This window comes from Spironucleus salmonicida, chromosome 4 (genome assembly GCF_000497125.1).
Source record: "Spironucleus salmonicida strain ATCC 50377 chromosome 4, whole genome shotgun sequence".
NCBI classification, from domain to species: Eukaryota; Fornicata; order Diplomonadida; family Hexamitidae; genus Spironucleus; species Spironucleus salmonicida.
In genome coordinates, this window is record NC_090599.1 from 1619503 (window position 1) to 1636741 (window position 17239).

Below are 17239 nucleotides of genomic sequence, written 5' to 3' on the forward strand. Positions count from 1 at the left end.
TTTTATCATTCTAGGCCCATGATTACTTTTTACATTATTCTTAATACATCCTCTTGGGCCTAATCAAGACCACTTGGTATATTTGCCGTGCTTTTTTGTACAACTTATGCTACAAATTAAACTATTTTAGAAACTAATTCTTTATTTTCAATATTATTTTGAATTTTATTAGCATATATCTTATTCTAAGCATCCGAACCTGTTAATTTTTCTTGTAGATTGCTGAGTAAACTCTATTAATCTTCAATTTATTGCTTTTAAATCGAAATATTGCTGTTTTGCTCCTTTATAATTTTTTATAAATTTTCGTTTCTAGTATTGCTTTCATGAAGCTTTAACTCATTTTCACTACTCTTCTTTTGCGCTAATAACACACTAAATATTAAAGATTCTAATTCTTCCAAAAGTGATAAAAGAGTAAATTCTGTTGGAGTTTGATAGTTAACATTAATAAGTTTCAATAGTGTTATAAGTTAAGGTACACTTTATTGCTGATTATTCTGCAGTTTCTCTATCTAAAATTCTTAATGTGATAAAAATTACCCAAGTTCTTAAAAATTGCATTATACATCTGCACTTAACTTTTAAGCATCTAGTTATATTTATTTCAGGTCAAAATTATTTCCATAGAATTAGCTCAATATATTTTTGTATTATTGAATTTCAATATTAAGTTAACTAATATTGGTCTTTACTTATATTTCCTATTTTTTATCTTAAATTCTCTTACAGTTAATTTCACTTTTGTTTAACTTTTCTTATAAATCCTGAATTTTGAATGTAAGTTCATTCACTTATACTGAAAATTATTCTTTAATGCCACTCTCATCTATATTAGCTACTGATTCTTATACTATCTATACTTATGATTTATATGTAAGATTTTAAATATTTAAATTTTTATTTTAGTCTATTAAGCTAAAGATACATTCTTCTAACGAATAATTTTACGGAAATTAACATAAAAGTAACTTATTTTGTAAATTATTGATAATTTTTTCATTTTTCTTAGAATCTTTAGAAAGATCGTCATAAAGTTGCTATAATCTGAACGACTTTGTAGTTTCTTATGCCAATTACTATTTTAAGGTAAGCATATTTTCTTACAAATCACACATATCTAGTATCGATGTGAACTGAGATCCTTTTGGATATGCTATTGATTTTCCTAAGATAGGCCGAGAATCATTAATCGTACCAGTTAGATTTGATTAACGTAAAACGCCTTAACACTAAATATTACGTAATAATTCAAGTGCTCTCATGTTGCCTTATTACTCTGCTATAGTAAATATATTTGAACTCAAATCAAAATCTTAAAAATTCGATATTAATTTTAGCTCTACCTCTTTTGTGTATAAAATAGATATAAATTCATTATATCCCTTGATAATTGCAATTATAAGAGCAGTAACTCCAAAGTTGGTTTGATTTCCAGCTTAATAACTTGCTAATAAACTAGCTGCCTTAAGATTTCTTTTATCAACAGCAAGCATTAAAGCTGTAGTATTTTGACCATATTTAGATTTAAAGTTATTATCCAGTCTATGCGACTAACATTCAATTATGAATTAAATGTAATTTAAGTTATTTGATTCTACTGCTAAATGTAATGGTGTTTTCCCGTAATTATCAGATGTAAAATTGACAAATTACTAATAGAATAAATCATTAATAGGCTAAGTGTTTAATACTGCATAGTGAAGTGGAGTCCTCCCTTATGAGTCTGCGATTCCATCAACAGGGGAAATATGATAGAATGATTTAAAATGTGCATCTGTCCAAAGAGATGTATGAGCCTCACATTCTAATATCTATACTGATTCAATAAATCCTTTAGAAGCTGCTATTTACAAAGCCGAAACATTTTTCAGATTATTGAATTAAATAGCGACATTATTGGACTCTTATAATAATACTTATATAAGCTTTGTATGATTTTTAGCTGCTGCAAACATTAAAGCAGTTCTATTATATGAATCACGTATACCAATTTCTCTTTACAATAGTTTTACTCCAGGTACGCTACCTTAATATGTAGCGTGCATAAGAGCAGTTCTGGATGTTTATGGTGATTATGACCTTATGAATTACTATATATTTCTGGTTATATATTGTATATCTCCTTTTTAAGCAGCAGCGAACCATTAGATCATTTTTGGAAAATTTGATAAAATATAATATATACTATATAATACCATATTATTCATTCTAATTTTTCATAGTATGATTTGGTAACAGGGTCATAAAATAGACCAAATGCCACTGGATCTGCTAATATACCCTCCTCTGCGGGATCTGGTATAAGATTCTATTATTCTGGATTATCGCCAAATTCAGGATCAGGAATATTATCCTGAGTTATATCTTTAGTTTATTACTTAGGTGTATATTCTACACTGCGGCAAGTATCATTATATTCCTCAATATCATCCTATGGTTAATATTATGCTGAATTCGTTTCATTTTCTTATACTTCTTCTTAATAAAGTTATTACTGCTATTCACAATACGGATTTTCTTAATCATCATTAATCTCTTCTTAATGAATTTCCTCTTATGGTTAATCATCATTTTCATAAATCTCTTCTTCTTTTACTAGTTTTTCAATCTTTTTTACTTCTTTGTAATAACCACTAACCGCAGAATTTACTCTTTTAACCGGGGTTAAACTTTTACCATCGTTTTTATCTGAACATTAGCCACAATTAAACTCAACTGGAACAGCAGAAATAGTTAGATCAACATCTTGAGCACAATAATCACTATCTGTTGATTTTAGAACAGCAGGAGGTTTATTTTTGTTAAGTTTTACTAAATTTTACTATATTCGTTACTCTTTATCTTTGGTAAAATCAGTCTCTAAATTTCTTTTATCAATAGCAGCTGCTTACGATATGGCAGCATGATATAATTATTATGAATCATTTTTCTTTAGCTCTTCCATTACAGCCTAAACGGCTGAAACTTATGGTATTTTAGTTTTTTATTAAGGGGTCGACTTAGCAACTACTTATTTAGGTGTAACATAGGTTTTGACAGGAGTCCTATTTTTTTCCGGTGTCTATGGTCTGTAGTTCTTATAGATTTCCTCAACCTCTTATTTTCCAGGCGCCCTCCCAACGTTACTTTATTGCATCTTCGTTATTCTATGATCCTACTCCTCCTCAAGCCCGAAATTATTAAATCCTGGCAGAAAATTTTCTCTAGCCTATACAATTCCACTCTAATCTCTGACGGATATATCACTATTTACTTTACCTTCCTTAAACAAACTGATGTAAAAAATATCTACAATCTGAACATGAATAGGCATCGGCGTTGAAAGTTTTTCTGACAATATTTCATGACATCGTTTACTAAATTAAGGGAGTGGCATTTTTGGGTTTCTTGCACACTCGATTTCGTCTTACTAGCAGAAGAGCTCAATTGTTGGCAGTGGACAGGTTTTAAGAGAAAAAACACGTAATAAAGTACAATAGGGCGATATTTCTAAACTATGAAGTGATGAAAATTCCTATTGTGGAAATAACGACCTAGTTAGTTCGTGGAGATCTAACACTAACATGGACCAGGTGCCTGCTACCATATGTAATGGTACACGAGCAAGTAAATTCGCTGATTTCACCACTTTAACAGACGTGGAAAATGTTATGCGCATCTTAGATTTCGAAGCAGAAAAAAGTGTAATATGAAGCGAAAGAGGTTGATCTTTAGGTAAGAACATTTACATTGCCAAATAAGACTAAGTTATTCCTAATGGGAGTTTCTCTGGAATTGGCGGACATTTAATTGTATTTAAGTGATTTCCAGTAATATCAATTACATAAGTTTTCATCTCTTTATTATATAATCTATTAGCTGAAGCTTTTTTAACATCCCATATATCCATTGGTTTCGATCCTTTTGCCTCTAGTAGCATAATATGCGAGCCGCCCTAAAAAGCTTCTTTGAACATTTAAATTTCTGAATACTATTCTTTAATACATATATTATTATTATTATTATTATTTATAATAAGGATTGCCTAAGTGAACTAGCATTCTGTGATAAAATATTATATAATAGATAAATTTACTCAATATAAATGATTATAGTATCAATTTGTTACATATTATCGGAATAAAAAAATATTTATTGAAAGTGCTACGATGATAGTATGAGTGTATTATCAATCAAATACTATTATTTTGCCCTATACTTTAATTCATGGAATTATCATAACCTATAGCTGAGTTCTTTTATATTTATTAATATTATGAACGCAATGTTTTTTAATAAAAGAAATAGACATTATTTTAAGTAATTTACATAGAAATATTAATTGTATATATCTCATTAATAAACTAATATTAATATATAAAATTGACTATTTCTCTCAAATAATATAATAAATTTTACTTATAAGTTTTCAGTATATAAACTTTTAAAACAATAGGATCGATTATTATTAATTTATGAGATCAAATAAATTATAGGTTAATATACTCCCTTATTTAAGCAAATTATAAGTAATAAATTAAATCGAAAAAATTGAATTAATGAATCATACTTTAGAAAAGTAAAAGGATAACAATCATATGTATAACATTAAATGAATGAAATACAATCGCTAAACTACCAATTTTGAATATATAGATATATTATATAATATTCACTCACAAATTAAACATTCAAATAATATTTCCTACCCAATTTATATATAAATATATAATTTTTTATTTAATTGTTTTAATTAAGTTTTAAGTAATTAAGTTTTATGTAATTAATTATTCACAATATCCTATTTACAAGAATAATTATTATTACATATATAAAGTATATTTACGAAAATATACCGCTTTAAATTTTACATAATGTCAGATGAGATGATAGATCTTTAGCTTAAAGTGGTGGATCTATAGCAATAAGTCGATATGCTAACAGAATTAAATGACGACCTAAATATCTAGTTACTTTGCCCACAAACCGACAGCGACGATGTCAGAGTCAAAGAGCTCGAAGAATAGAAGAATTCATTGTTGGCCTTGTTAGACCAAGCCCAAGCAGGTAATAACGCAAACTCCACAGATGCACAACTCGTTGAGAAACTCAGATAAGATGTACACAACATCGAACTGGAAAACGATACGCTCAGAAACGACAACAGCTTACTTTCCAAAAAGCTTGAGGAACTCATTCAGACCACCTAAAACCACCCATAGAATTAGTCAAATCTGGAAGAGCAAGTGCTCCAATACGAGGCCATTATCGCCGAAAAGGACATGATAATCGACGAAAAGAACGGCTTTATCAACCAGCAGCAGGGAAAGCTCGACATGAACAAAGAGGATATCCAAAAGCTCAAAATTGAAGTCGAATACGCCGAGAAGTACAGAGCCCAATTCGACCAGCAGAAGGCCCAGACGCACGACGAAATCGAGCAGCATAAAGCCCAAATTGAACGCATGAAGCAGCAAATCGCCAAGCTTCTTTCGATATCGAAGAAGTAGGAGGAGCTGCAAAATCACGTGAAAATGACTAAAGACAAGCACATTCAGGAGCTCAAAATGGCCGAAATGGAGCGCCAGAAGCTGAAGGAGCATGAGAAGCTCTACAGCAAAATGCTCTCCGAGGCCTTCGCAAACTCGTCCAGAAAGGACGCGCAAATTAGAGAATTGGAGTCCCAGAAGCGCATTTCGCAGAACGAATCCGAAGAGAAAATATACCAAAAGGAGGAGCTGGTAAAGACGCTGGAGCAGTAGCTCCAGCAGCTGAGAAGGCAAAACGATGCCGTGAAGCAGGAAAATAACATTTTCAGAACGAAAGTAGAGGACCCAAAAAGCTCCGTTTCTGCTATGTTCATGGAGAAGTCTTTGGATATGAGTCACTCCAGATCCGAGTCGGCCACCTCCAGGGCTGCCTCGCAGTTGAGAGCAAGCAGCAGATGTTTAAGGAACATGCTCGAGTGAAAATATCAATTTTCGTCACTAGTTACCTCGAAATGTAGTTGGTTTTTGCCGGATTAGATGGTCAAGGCGAAATCTGAGTCAGACGTAAGTTCCTTTTTTGTGTCAGATTCTAATCGCTCCTGGCTGCGTTCTTTGAACTATCTGGGCTAAACCATAATTTTTTAATTCGGAGTTGTAGGAACGCTGGATTTGCTGATGAGGTGTTTTTCGTGTTCTAACTTATTCTACTCGAAGGCTGTTTTGTTACTGTGAGTGAGTAGGGATTGGTATAATTTTAAGCTCATTTTGATATGATGAAAAATCGATAGTGAAAAGGTTAGGTATATGTAATAATAATTATTTACTGATATACAAAAATTACATAGTAGAATAAAATAATGTGATAAATAGTTAGAAAATCACACATTTTCAAGTTTCTCAATTTCTACTTGTAAACCTATGATTTGCTTGTCTAAATCTTCTTCGATCTCTTTCAAACCTTCGCTTTATCTGTCTTTTCTGCATATTGCTTCCTCTAGAAAATCAAGAGAATGACATTTCATTCCACCAAGATACATCTTTTATTCATTTTAAATTACAAGATTCTAAAAGTCAGAGCCGTTTAAATTTTCTAAAAACTTTGAGTAACTTAATTCAGCAGTCTCCTACATAAAATTTCTCATATACCGCCTTAGTGCCTTTTGGTTGGCTCGTGGCATAGTAATTTTGCACTTTTTCAAAACAGGCGTAGTACGATAATCTGAAACAGTTGACCTAATAAGTAAATATACCAAATATTTATAGTTGCTAATAGCTGCTGATGTTGGCTAGCTAGTCTACATTTAAATTTTAAATATATATTAATTATAGTATATAATAGTATAATTAATATTAGCAATCTAAACAGAAACTAAAAACAACGAAGAATGATCCTGATTTTATCAATAGATCTGAACTAATTCGACGACATTAAATATTTATAGCAAATTATTTTTGAGCACTAACCGCAGTATTTATAGCTTCCTACTGAAGATATTTACTGGAAAAATATTTTTACCGTATAATTTTTGTAATAAAAAGGGGATTATTCAATTAGGTTTTAATGTATAAATGATGTCGAAATACAAGAAGTGATAATTATAAGCGAGAACCCGTCAGAATATATTTTTTGCAAAACTTAACAAAAGAAGGTAACTCTTAAAATGATAGATTTAATATTTAAAGATTGCAATGATAATATAAATTATTTGAGGGGTTAGATTTGCATATTTTCTGGAGCATTATTTGATTGTGTCTCTGAAAAAAATTAAGAAATAGAGTTTTTAATAGAAGAAACATTCACGATTGTATATATATCGTAAAGTTCTAAATCATAAAAAACATTTTTCAAAGCGTAATTAGAAGTAAATGGAGTAATAAGAAGTTTAATGGAGTTTGGAACAACAGGTATTTTCAACTTTACTTTAAAGGCAGATTTAATGAGCATAGAAAAAGTAAATAACAGCCCTAATTATGCATATTTTCTTGTGAAAGATTATGAGCTGTAAATGGGATTCATAGGAGTAAGTATAGAATAATGTGGTTACTTTGGTATATATGATAATGATGACTGTAAATTTGAGTCATGGAGACATTTTCCATAATTTTTAATTTTTACGGTCACCAATAAAGACGAAATAATATATTTCTACAATTCTAATAAAAATGGTAATATAGTGAAATTAGTTGGAACTACTGATGTGACAGTATAAACACTTGTAGAGGGAGTGGGTGAAAATGTAATATTAGTTAGATTTGGAATAAGTCTGGGATTTGAGACAAGTTAATGCATGAATCTGCTACCAGAAATGGATTTATGGTTATAATTAGATGGCAATATGTTCTGGTTGAGAAATAAATAGTAAGTGACCTGTAGATTTGATGAAATGTGTGTAGCTTTAGACACAAGTTTTAGTGACTCTTGTTGAATATTATAAAATATTAAATTATAATAATCATCATAATTTCCTTTCCACCATATATGTCTGGCGCTGCAGTTAAAAGAGTAGACCCAAGAGAGCATGTCTTGCTTAGACCTGATATGTATATTGGTTCAATAACTCCAGAGAAAACTAAAGGGTGGTTTGTAGATGCATCTAATAAGCTTTATCAAGGTGAAGGTAATTTTGTACCAGGACTTTACAAAATATTTGATGAAATAGTAACTAATGCATCTGATAATAAGTAAAGAGACAAGGACAGATAGAAAAAATAGAGCTATATCAAGTGCTGGTTCGAGAGTACTCCAGACGGCAAAGAAATTACAGTTTAAAATGATGGAGTTCAAGGATTTTTATCTTTCAATAAGTAAGAGAAGATGTATATTCCTGAATTAGCTTTTGGCGTGCTTATGACATCTAGCAATTATGATGATAGCGAGGAGAGAGTAACAGGGGGACGTAACGGTTTTGGAGCAAAATTGACTAACATTTACTCTAAATAATTTAAAGTAGAAGTCTGTGAAGGGGGAAAGAAATATACTTAGCTGTGGACAAATAATATGCTTAATAGAAATGAACCAGAGATAAAAGATACATCATCTAATTAAAATTATGTTAAAATAAGTTTTATACCAGATTACGCTAGATTTTAACTTACAGATTTAAATAATGATAATGAAGCTTTGCTCAGAAGAAGAATCTTTGATATCGCCGGTTGTAATGAAAAACTTTAAGTATTTTTAAATGAGGAAAGATTACCTGTTTCAGGATTTTAAGACTATGCAAGAATGTTTTTCACTGCTAGTTCTCCAAAATTTGTTGAAGAAAATTAACCTGTGGCGGAACCAACAGATGCTACAGTAGCAACTACTACAACTGCCAAATCTAAATAAGTTTTCTGGTAAGATTAGTATATAAGCTATTATAGTCCTCATGATTTTTGGGATATTGCTGTTTTCTATTCAGAAGCGTAAGAATTTTAACAACTTTCGTTTGTTAATTCTATTTGTACGCTAGAAGGAGGGATGCATGTAGAATTAATGATAGATAACCTTATCGCTCCATTGAATGATGCTGTTAAGAAATTTTTAGCTAAAGACGGGATCAAAGATCCTAAAGAATTAACTAGAGCTTAGGTGAAAAATAATGTATTTATTGTAATCAGATCTTTAATAGTTAATCCATCGTTTGACTCTTAGACTAAAGTAGCCCTTCGCACACCGAAAGTATAGCTGAAGAAAACATTAACATTCATAGATACTGATCCATCATATAAAAAATTCATTAAGAGTTTGTAAAATAATGATACATTGTTATATTCATTAGGGTAATTGGTTTCTAAAACCTAAAGTAAATTATTAGCCAAAATGGATGGAGCAAAGAAAGCCAATATAATTGTTCCAAAATTAGATGATGCCGTTGCTGCTGGTACTTCTCAATCGAATAAATGTTTTCTATTTTTGACTGAAGGTGATTCTGCCAAAGGTCTTGCAGTTGAAGGAATTTCATAGATTAAGGATGGACGTAAATTTTATGGTGTTTTCCCATTACGTGGTAAGGTTTTAAATGTTAGAGAAGTATCACATGATAAGCTTGCTAATAATGCTGAAATCAATAATCTCAAGAAGATTTTAGGCCTACGATAGCAATGTAAATATGAAAATTAATCTGATATAGCATAACTGAGATATGGGAAGGTAGTTATTATGGCAGATTAGGATTATGATGGTTCTCATATTAAAGGATTAATTTTAAACGTATTTGATACATTTTGGCCCAATCTTTTGAAAAGCGGTTATTTGTAAGAATTTATCACACCTATTGTAAGATGTAGAAGAAAAGGAAGCAATGAGGTTATTGATTTCTATACACTACAAGAATTAGAAACATGGATAGAATAACAAATTGATATTAAAAAATGGTAAGTCCAATACTATAAGGGTCTTGGTACTTCAGATAAGGCCGAAGCAAGAGAATATTTTACTTCTAACAATATTGTTAAGAATTAAAAATAATTTGTTCATGACAAAGATGCTTCTGCTAGACTTAATTTAGCTTTTCATAAATAACTTAGTAATTAACGTAAAATCTGGCTTAATGAGACAAGCGCAGATGTTTATCTAGATAATAAGCAAAAAATTATCAATATTTCAGATTTTGTGGATAAAGAATTGGTTTTATTCGAAAAATATGCTAATATCCGTTCGATTCCTTCCCTTATAGATGGTCTTAAACCATCATAGAGAAAGGTACTTTTTGCAGCACTAAAGAGAAATCTTGTAACACCTCTTAAAGTGGTGCAACTTTCTGGTAATGTTTCAGAAAAGGCGGCTTATCATCATGGCGAAGCCTCTCTGAATGATACTATTGTAGGTCTGGCACAGTACTTTACTGGAGCTAATAATCTTCCAATACTCGTCCCCAAAGGTATGTTTGGATCAAGAGCACGTGGTGGTAAGGATTCAGCGGCGCCGAGATATATTTTTACTTATTTGCAGGCTATTGTAAAATATATTTTCATGAAGCAAGATGAAAAACTATACGAAAGAGTTACAGATGATAATTTAGTTGTTGAACCAGTTTTCTATGCACCAGTTATTCCTATGGTATTAGTCAATGGAGCTGCTGGTATTGGAACTGGTTATTCTTCTAATGTACCTTAATTTAATCCTAGGGATCTTATCCACTGCTTAAGAATGCGTCTATATTAAAAATCTACAAAAGAGTTAAGATATGGTTCTAAGTAGATAATGCCTTGGTATCGTGATTGGTAAGGTAGCATAAAAACCGAATACGAAGATGCAAATAATATTCACATTGAAAGATGGATATTTAGTGGTAAATTTGAAATTACTAACTCTACTTCTATTCGCATCACTGAATTGCCTCCATCTGTTTGGACAGAAGATTATCGGGAAATGCTATAGTCATGGATAACAGAAAATAAAGGAGAAGAAAAAGGAGTTGGGAAACCTTAGGTTGTTATGGTTAATGATTTTTCAGATAATGATACTGTTGATATTCATGTTCAGTTCTCCGAACAATACGCTAAACATTTTCTCAAGAATGTTAATCCCAAGAGTAAAAATACTGAATAATATTAAAATGTGTTAAAAGTCATGAAACTCACTTCATCATAGAAGACTACCAACATGGTACTTCATAATGAGAACGGAAATATATAGGTGTATACAACTGTTTAGAGCATCATAGATACCTTCTTTAGAGTGCGTATGAATTTCTACTAAAAGAGAAAATAAGATTAGTTGGATTATCTTCAAGAGCGTGCTATAGAATAAAATGAGAGAGCTAGGTTTGTTTAGTTTGTAATTGAAGGCAAGATTAAGGTAAATAATGTTAAAAGAGACATCATAACTGAGGATTTGTGGAAAAATAAGTTCCTTCCTACGCATATGAATAGACTTCATTTATTAGAAGGTTCTTCAGAGGCCGTTCATGATGAAAACTCATAAGAGGATTCGAACAATGCTGAGCAGCGTGCTTTCCTGGATGCTCTTGTTAAGCGTATTTAGGATGTGCGGGATAGGGAAAAGTTTTTCCAAGCTATAAAATCTTTACCTGACAGCAAGACTAGAATTAATTGTTATTCATATCTGCTCAACATGGCTATCTATTCTCTTACTGAAGAAAAGTACGAAGAGCTCAGAAGACAGGCAGATTAGGCAGAGAGAGAATATCTTGTTCTCCTTGCTAAACCTGTTGAAAACATTTGGTTAGAAGATTTATCAAGACTAGATCTCAGCCTGGACGTATTTGACAATCATGTTAAGAAGAATATCATTGGTGTTAATTTTGAAATTAAAGATGCAGATGTTGTTAGGTTGAAATAATAAGTAGACAAATAGTATGCTGACTTCCAAGGCGCTGATGGTGATTCTGATGTTGAACCTGAATTAGTTAAGATAGTAGAGAAAACTAAAGCAGTGAAATAGCCTAAGGCTACCAAGGACACTCCCAAAGAGAAGCCTGCATCTAAATAGAAAGGAGATGACAGGCCTTCCTTACTGAAGAAAAAGGATGCATCTGAGGCTCCTGCTAAAAAGGCTGCACCTAAGAAGAAAGAGGTATCAGAATCCGAACTCACCGAGGTTAGCTTCTCATCTGATTCTGCAGAGTAAAGTTACTCTATTGATGATGATCTCGAGTGATGTATCAAAATATGTTAACTATTTTAATAAAGATTCTATATTGTTTCCTAAAGACTACCTATTTTTATTTAATGATATTTCTAAGTCTTACTTAAGAATACTACGGTTTAACATAGACTATTATGATATATACGTGGAATATAAATATTTTTATTTGCAATAGTTTTCTTCACTATTTCATTTTATTTAATAATATATTACTTCAATATTTATATTGATATGGGTATAAACATATTTATAGGAATATTTACAACTCAAAATTTAATTTATATTCTTTATATTATATACTAAATATAGTATAGTAGAGAGAAGTTATGACATTACAACATGCTAGTATAGTAAACATCACTTAGCATAAAAAAGGTTACGATTATTATCAAATCACTATTGCAGCCGTAAGAGCAATTATTCCGACAAAGAACAACATTCCTGCCGAGCTATCCTTTGTTACACATTCCCTACCTTTCCATTCAAAGCCCTTTTTACAAAAACACCCAACACCTGGACCTCCTTTTGAACCACTAAATTATGCATCTTTGGGACAGTCTACACATAGTCCAGCAGGATGTGAGTATTAGTTTCTAGGACATGGCTTACATTCATCATCCTCGTCATCAATAGAAAACCAGTTAGCTGGACATTCACAGTAATCTTTGCGAGCAGCACCTGGATGAAGTGTAATACCGTCAAAAGGGCATTACATACATAATATTTAACCGACATCTTCGTTGTAAAAGTTTAATGGACACATATCGCATGAGTCTTTCCCAGAAGATTACTGGTAATGTCCAGCAGGGCATGGCCTACATACTCCAGCATTTAAGTCTCCTTCATTTCCAGGACTACATAATGCGCCAATCAAGGCCGCCTCAAAATCTGCGTTGGTAATTGAGTTTACGTCAGTCTTAAAAACAGTTTATAGTTTTTTATAACTGAATAATTCAATGCCATTATTGCTTTTACTAGTTACAATATCACCTTTCAAAGAATTATAAAACGCAGTATCAAAATTACCTTCTCTATTATTCATCATTATTCCTGCAATTTTTTAGTTCCACCATGGATTTGTATCACTATAATAACTAGTCCATTTCTGCATTTCTGTTATAAAACTAGATTTACTATAAACATCGTCGCTTCTACTACCAATTATTACCATTATTGGCTTTGTATTACTAGCTAGGCTAGCAGCGAACATACCTTTGTGTATTAAATCCCCAGACGTTTCCCATTCCCCAATTTTATCATTCATAGTATGAATAACAATCCAATTTACATATGAATCACCAGGATAAAGGTCGGCAATGTTTCTTTTACAGGTAGTGCTTTTATAGTCATTTTGTGTAGCATTCACAGTAGGGGTTACAAAAATTCCTTCTTCAGGGCAAATAACAACTTTGTCTTCCTCATCAACGTACCATCCATCACATTATTGATAAGTTCCATTAGGACCATCACAAGCAGATGCAGAAATACCAAACGCGAATTTAGAACGAATATTAGCCTTCTTAGCGTCAACTACTAATTTTTAAAATACTTTTTTAAAAATATCCGGATCTATAGAGAATGATGGAAACTCATTAGAATAAGCACCTATCAATATAATAGACGAGGTATTAGTTTCTTGTTCAAACTCTTATAGCATTCCATAAAATTTTTATATGTAGTCTTCATGTAGTCCAGCAAGTATCGCTTACATTGAATCCTTATTATTTATGGGTAACATTGGATCCCAATGAATAAGTGGAACTGCAGAAACATTATAGATTTATAAAAGTTATGTTTTGAATCTACCTATATCAATGTCATTTAGAGTCCAGTGGGCTTGAAAGCCTGCATATACAATACTTTTATTTATAAATGCTTACATATTGCCAATATGTTCTTTGTCAAAACTGGTATCAAAAGTACCTATAGCATATGCTTATAATGTTAAGACCATCATTATAAGGAATCATAACCAAACCTACAAATATCTACATCTAGCTTTTAGATAATATTATATAAGATATAAATAAATAATAAAATTTATATGCGCGGAAATGTGCTAACATCATCTCCAATACGCCCGAAGGAAAAACTATAATCTGTTTTCACTTTGTATGCTAGTAGTGAAGAATAATAACAGCACAAAAATATTCCAAAAAGGTTAGTAGTTTCACAATTATCGTTTCATGATGATTTCATTCGTCAAAAGCGTATGAATATTATTGACGAAATGCAAAGACCAGAATCATAGCAATCCTAGAAAAGTAGCCAATCACAACCTAAATCCATTGAAAAGGTTCTAAATCCATATATTTTATTTGAATTTAACAGGCCAATTAATTATCCAGTATCAGATTGGTAATATTTCCTTACTACAACTAAAAATTTGGTAGCTACAGATAGAAAATTCACTGATGTAGATTTTCCTGATCCTTATTCATGGGATAAGTTAATCGTTTCAGGAAATAGATTACTTTTAACTGATTTTTTACTACAGAACATTAAAAACCTAGATTTATCTGATAATGAAATTGATGATATAAAATTAGAGCTAATGTTAGGAATTACTGAATAAGTATCTTTAGAGTAATCACTTTAGCTAGGGTTATATGAGTCATTGTAGTCTATCGATCTATCAATGAATTTCTTTTAAGATTTTGAAAAGCTAACGAGTTTATTGTCAAAATTTCCAAACTTAAAGCAATTAACATTAACTTAGATGAAGTTTAAATAGTTTTCCTAATTGTAAGAACCATTACCTAATGTATAAAATTTAATTCTCGATTCTAATCATATAACAAAATAATTTTTACTATTATTGGCAAATATATTTCCAAATTTATGCTTTTTATCTCTATGTAACTGTAATCTTGCATCAATGCACTTAAATTATTTTGGGAACTTCAAACATTTACTAGCATTAAAAATTAAAGATAATCCCAAAATTCGCAGCCTTGATACTATTAAAGCTTTTCTACGTAATATTGACATTGATACACTAGAATATATTGATATTAGCGTTGTTGATAATAAATAGAACTAAAAGCAACCAGCAATTGTAACTTTTAGCAAAGATGAACTTGGTAAAATTTTAACTGGGAAAATACCAGATACACAAAATATTGATGTTATTGTCTACGAAAGATAGGAAGTTTTGGGTATGAGAATGCAATATCGGGAGAAACATAGTGTTTTATAAGATTGCTTGGTTGAGAGTTAGATGGATACAAAAGACATCATCCCTTATTTAGAATCAACTAAATCCGAGAGTAAGTAAATTAGATGTAAGAGCATGTTGGCAACGATTTTACCAAGCGAAATTTAAAAACCACACAAATATTATCAGAATAAACTCGTGCGACCATTATCTAATAGAAAACATTTTTTAGCTGAAGACGGTATGGATTATCTTAGCACATGGCTACGATAATAAGATGGAGTTTTAGCATAAAATTTACTTATTGCGGATTCTATTTAATAAGCATTATAATTATTTTCAAATTCTAACAAAACAAGACATGAACTTATGTCAGAAATTAACACCAAGAATTAATCTGCTAATGCTTCTAGAGCACCTTCACCTGATAAATCATCGTTTTTCGTTACAGCAGTTGATGTTGGTTAAGATGATTTTACGGAACCCACCTAACTTCTGAAAGAGTCTGATCTCTAAATAGATTAACGCGAAATTTCTAACTTCTAACGATCTGTTTTTGATGATTCATTGTTGAGTTAAGATTTATTTGAGCGGCTTAACTTAGTATTAGGGCCTACTTCAGAATTAGATTTAGCTAACCACCCAATTGATACATCAGGGCTGTAATCGTTCCTACCTCGCGGTGTAAACACGAACATGTAGGAACTGTATAAGGCCCTTAAACAGACTTTGCTAAACCCCCAGGGTGAAGAATTCAGAATCGACGATGAGGAGATCCTAAAGGTCCTGATGGATGAGGTGAAGTGATAAATTGCCTTCATATCATTAGCTCTTCGACGCAGTATATCAAAACGTACGCGGTGAATCCCTCCCCGGCTGATCCAGCAGTTGCCAGAACTGTTATTTCGTCAACCTATTAAACAATTGCATCATCGAACTGATACCACACTTTTCCGTGCTTGGCGTAAGTGATATAATGCCCTCCGTCAACGGATAGCCCCTTATGACAAATTACTGCTTTCAAGTGATATAACGGCTACGCAGGATTGAAACTGGTAACTGTGCAATCTGGTCCGCAGAACTCCTACATAGACATTTCTGGTGCGAACGCGATTTTTCTGGTGATCTTTTGCAGTGTTTCGCCACTCTGCGCAAAGCGCATCAGCTGAATTTGCAAAATTCCAGGCAGTCTCCCGAAAAGCTTATCGCCCAGCATCGCTGAGATTGTCTCTTCTACCGTGTTCATAGCTTTTACGGGAACGCGCAAAAACGTTTCTTTTTCTTCACCAAATTGGCACTCGAAGAGCTCGTTCAGCTTGCGCGTCTCTAGGAAGCCGCTAAGCTGCGCCGCAAATCCCACTCCTTTTGCAGCTAGGTTCAGATCGTCCTCCAGCTCCCGTTCAATTAGGAACAGTGCTTCCTGAGCATCTTACTGCTTCCCCAACGCAAACTGCGGGTGCTTCCCGCGCAGCGAGTCACCCAGAGGGGCAGTTTACTGGACCGTTTCCCGGGCTCCCAGCTGTTTTATTGTCTTGCAGACGGCAGCGGCCAATGTAGATCCCGAATCGCGCGCTTCCGCGAGCCCACCAGCAAGGGGCGAAATAGCAGTCAGCACCTGTACTGCAGAAGCCAGGTAGCACAGGTTTCCGTCGTTGGACATGCCTACGGGGCGGTTCTTGTACATCGAGCGGCGGACGTTTTCAAGCTGATTTGCTGTCAGTTTCTATGCTGGATCAGCTGCTGACTGCGCGTTGCCGAGGAGGATCAATTTAGAGCCGTTTTATATGTTGTATGACGCTAGTGTGTCCTAGAGCTGCAAAGGGGATGGGGAAGTTTCGGAAATTAAGATCTAGTACTCTATGTCGAGTTCTGAGATTGAGGAAAGCATAACTGCTAGAGTTTCGACGGTTTCATCGCTGGAAATCGTTATATCGAAAGGGTTGTTCTTAAAGAAGACTTTCAAATTGATATCCGACATTAGAGGTGCAGTAGAAAAATTATTATTTTAATATATAA

General features: G+C 32.6%; 10 protein-coding genes across 10 annotated transcripts; 4 read left to right on the top strand and 6 right to left on the bottom strand. All coding sequences in view use genetic code 6, as the record gives it.

Moving 5' to 3' along the window:
* Window positions 1-5: 5 nt before the first annotated feature.
* On the bottom strand, window positions 6-2156 carry SS50377_24537 (Ankyrin repeat-containing protein; the record flags this gene model as incomplete). The annotated part of the gene is made up of 1 exon (XM_067908378.1): window positions 6-2156. The coding sequence occupies one exon, from the start codon at window positions 2154-2156 to the stop codon at window positions 6-8; it is 2151 nt and encodes a 716-aa protein (XP_067765352.1).
* Window positions 2157-2206: 50 nt separating this feature from the next.
* On the bottom strand, window positions 2207-3958 carry SS50377_24538 (uncharacterized protein; the record flags this gene model as incomplete). Its single annotated transcript, XM_067908379.1, has 1 exon — window positions 2207-3958. One exon carries the CDS (start codon window positions 3956-3958, stop codon window positions 2207-2209), a length of 1752 nt encoding a protein of 583 aa, XP_067765353.1.
* An 898-nt stretch (window positions 3959-4856) lies between these two features.
* SS50377_24539 (uncharacterized protein) lies at window positions 4857-5951 on the top strand (the record flags this gene model as incomplete). Its single annotated transcript, XM_067908380.1, has 1 exon — window positions 4857-5951. One exon carries the CDS (start codon window positions 4857-4859, stop codon window positions 5949-5951), a length of 1095 nt encoding a protein of 364 aa, XP_067765354.1.
* A 5-nt stretch (window positions 5952-5956) lies between these two features.
* On the bottom strand, window positions 5957-6235 carry SS50377_24540 (uncharacterized protein; the record flags this gene model as incomplete). Its single annotated transcript, XM_067908381.1, has 1 exon — window positions 5957-6235. One exon carries the CDS (start codon window positions 6233-6235, stop codon window positions 5957-5959), a length of 279 nt encoding a protein of 92 aa, XP_067765355.1.
* Window positions 6236-6349: 114 nt separating this feature from the next.
* Window positions 6350-6772, bottom strand: SS50377_24541 (uncharacterized protein; the record flags this gene model as incomplete). Its single annotated transcript, XM_067908382.1, has 1 exon — window positions 6350-6772. The coding sequence occupies one exon, from the start codon at window positions 6770-6772 to the stop codon at window positions 6350-6352; it is 423 nt and encodes a 140-aa protein (XP_067765356.1).
* A 360-nt stretch (window positions 6773-7132) lies between these two features.
* On the top strand, window positions 7133-7897 carry SS50377_24542 (uncharacterized protein; the record flags this gene model as incomplete). Its single annotated transcript, XM_067908383.1, has 1 exon — window positions 7133-7897. One exon carries the CDS (start codon window positions 7133-7135, stop codon window positions 7895-7897), a length of 765 nt encoding a protein of 254 aa, XP_067765357.1.
* Window positions 7898-7950: 53 nt separating this feature from the next.
* Window positions 7951-12078, top strand: SS50377_24543 (DNA topoisomerase 2; the record flags this gene model as incomplete). Its single annotated transcript, XM_067908384.1, has 1 exon — window positions 7951-12078. One exon carries the CDS (start codon window positions 7951-7953, stop codon window positions 12076-12078), a length of 4128 nt encoding a protein of 1375 aa, XP_067765358.1.
* A 376-nt stretch (window positions 12079-12454) lies between these two features.
* SS50377_24544 (putative ephrin-receptor like protein) lies at window positions 12455-13723 on the bottom strand (the record flags this gene model as incomplete). The annotated part of the gene is made up of 1 exon (XM_067908385.1): window positions 12455-13723. The coding sequence occupies one exon, from the start codon at window positions 13721-13723 to the stop codon at window positions 12455-12457; it is 1269 nt and encodes a 422-aa protein (XP_067765359.1).
* Window positions 13724-14110: 387 nt separating this feature from the next.
* SS50377_24545 (uncharacterized protein) lies at window positions 14111-16030 on the top strand (the record flags this gene model as incomplete). Its single annotated transcript, XM_067908386.1, has 1 exon — window positions 14111-16030. The coding sequence occupies one exon, from the start codon at window positions 14111-14113 to the stop codon at window positions 16028-16030; it is 1920 nt and encodes a 639-aa protein (XP_067765360.1).
* A 10-nt stretch (window positions 16031-16040) lies between these two features.
* Window positions 16041-17201, bottom strand: SS50377_24546 (Ubiquitin carboxyl-terminal hydrolase family protein; the record flags this gene model as incomplete). Its single annotated transcript, XM_067908387.1, has 1 exon — window positions 16041-17201. One exon carries the CDS (start codon window positions 17199-17201, stop codon window positions 16041-16043), a length of 1161 nt encoding a protein of 386 aa, XP_067765361.1.
* Between the last annotated feature and the right edge of the window lie 38 nt (window positions 17202-17239).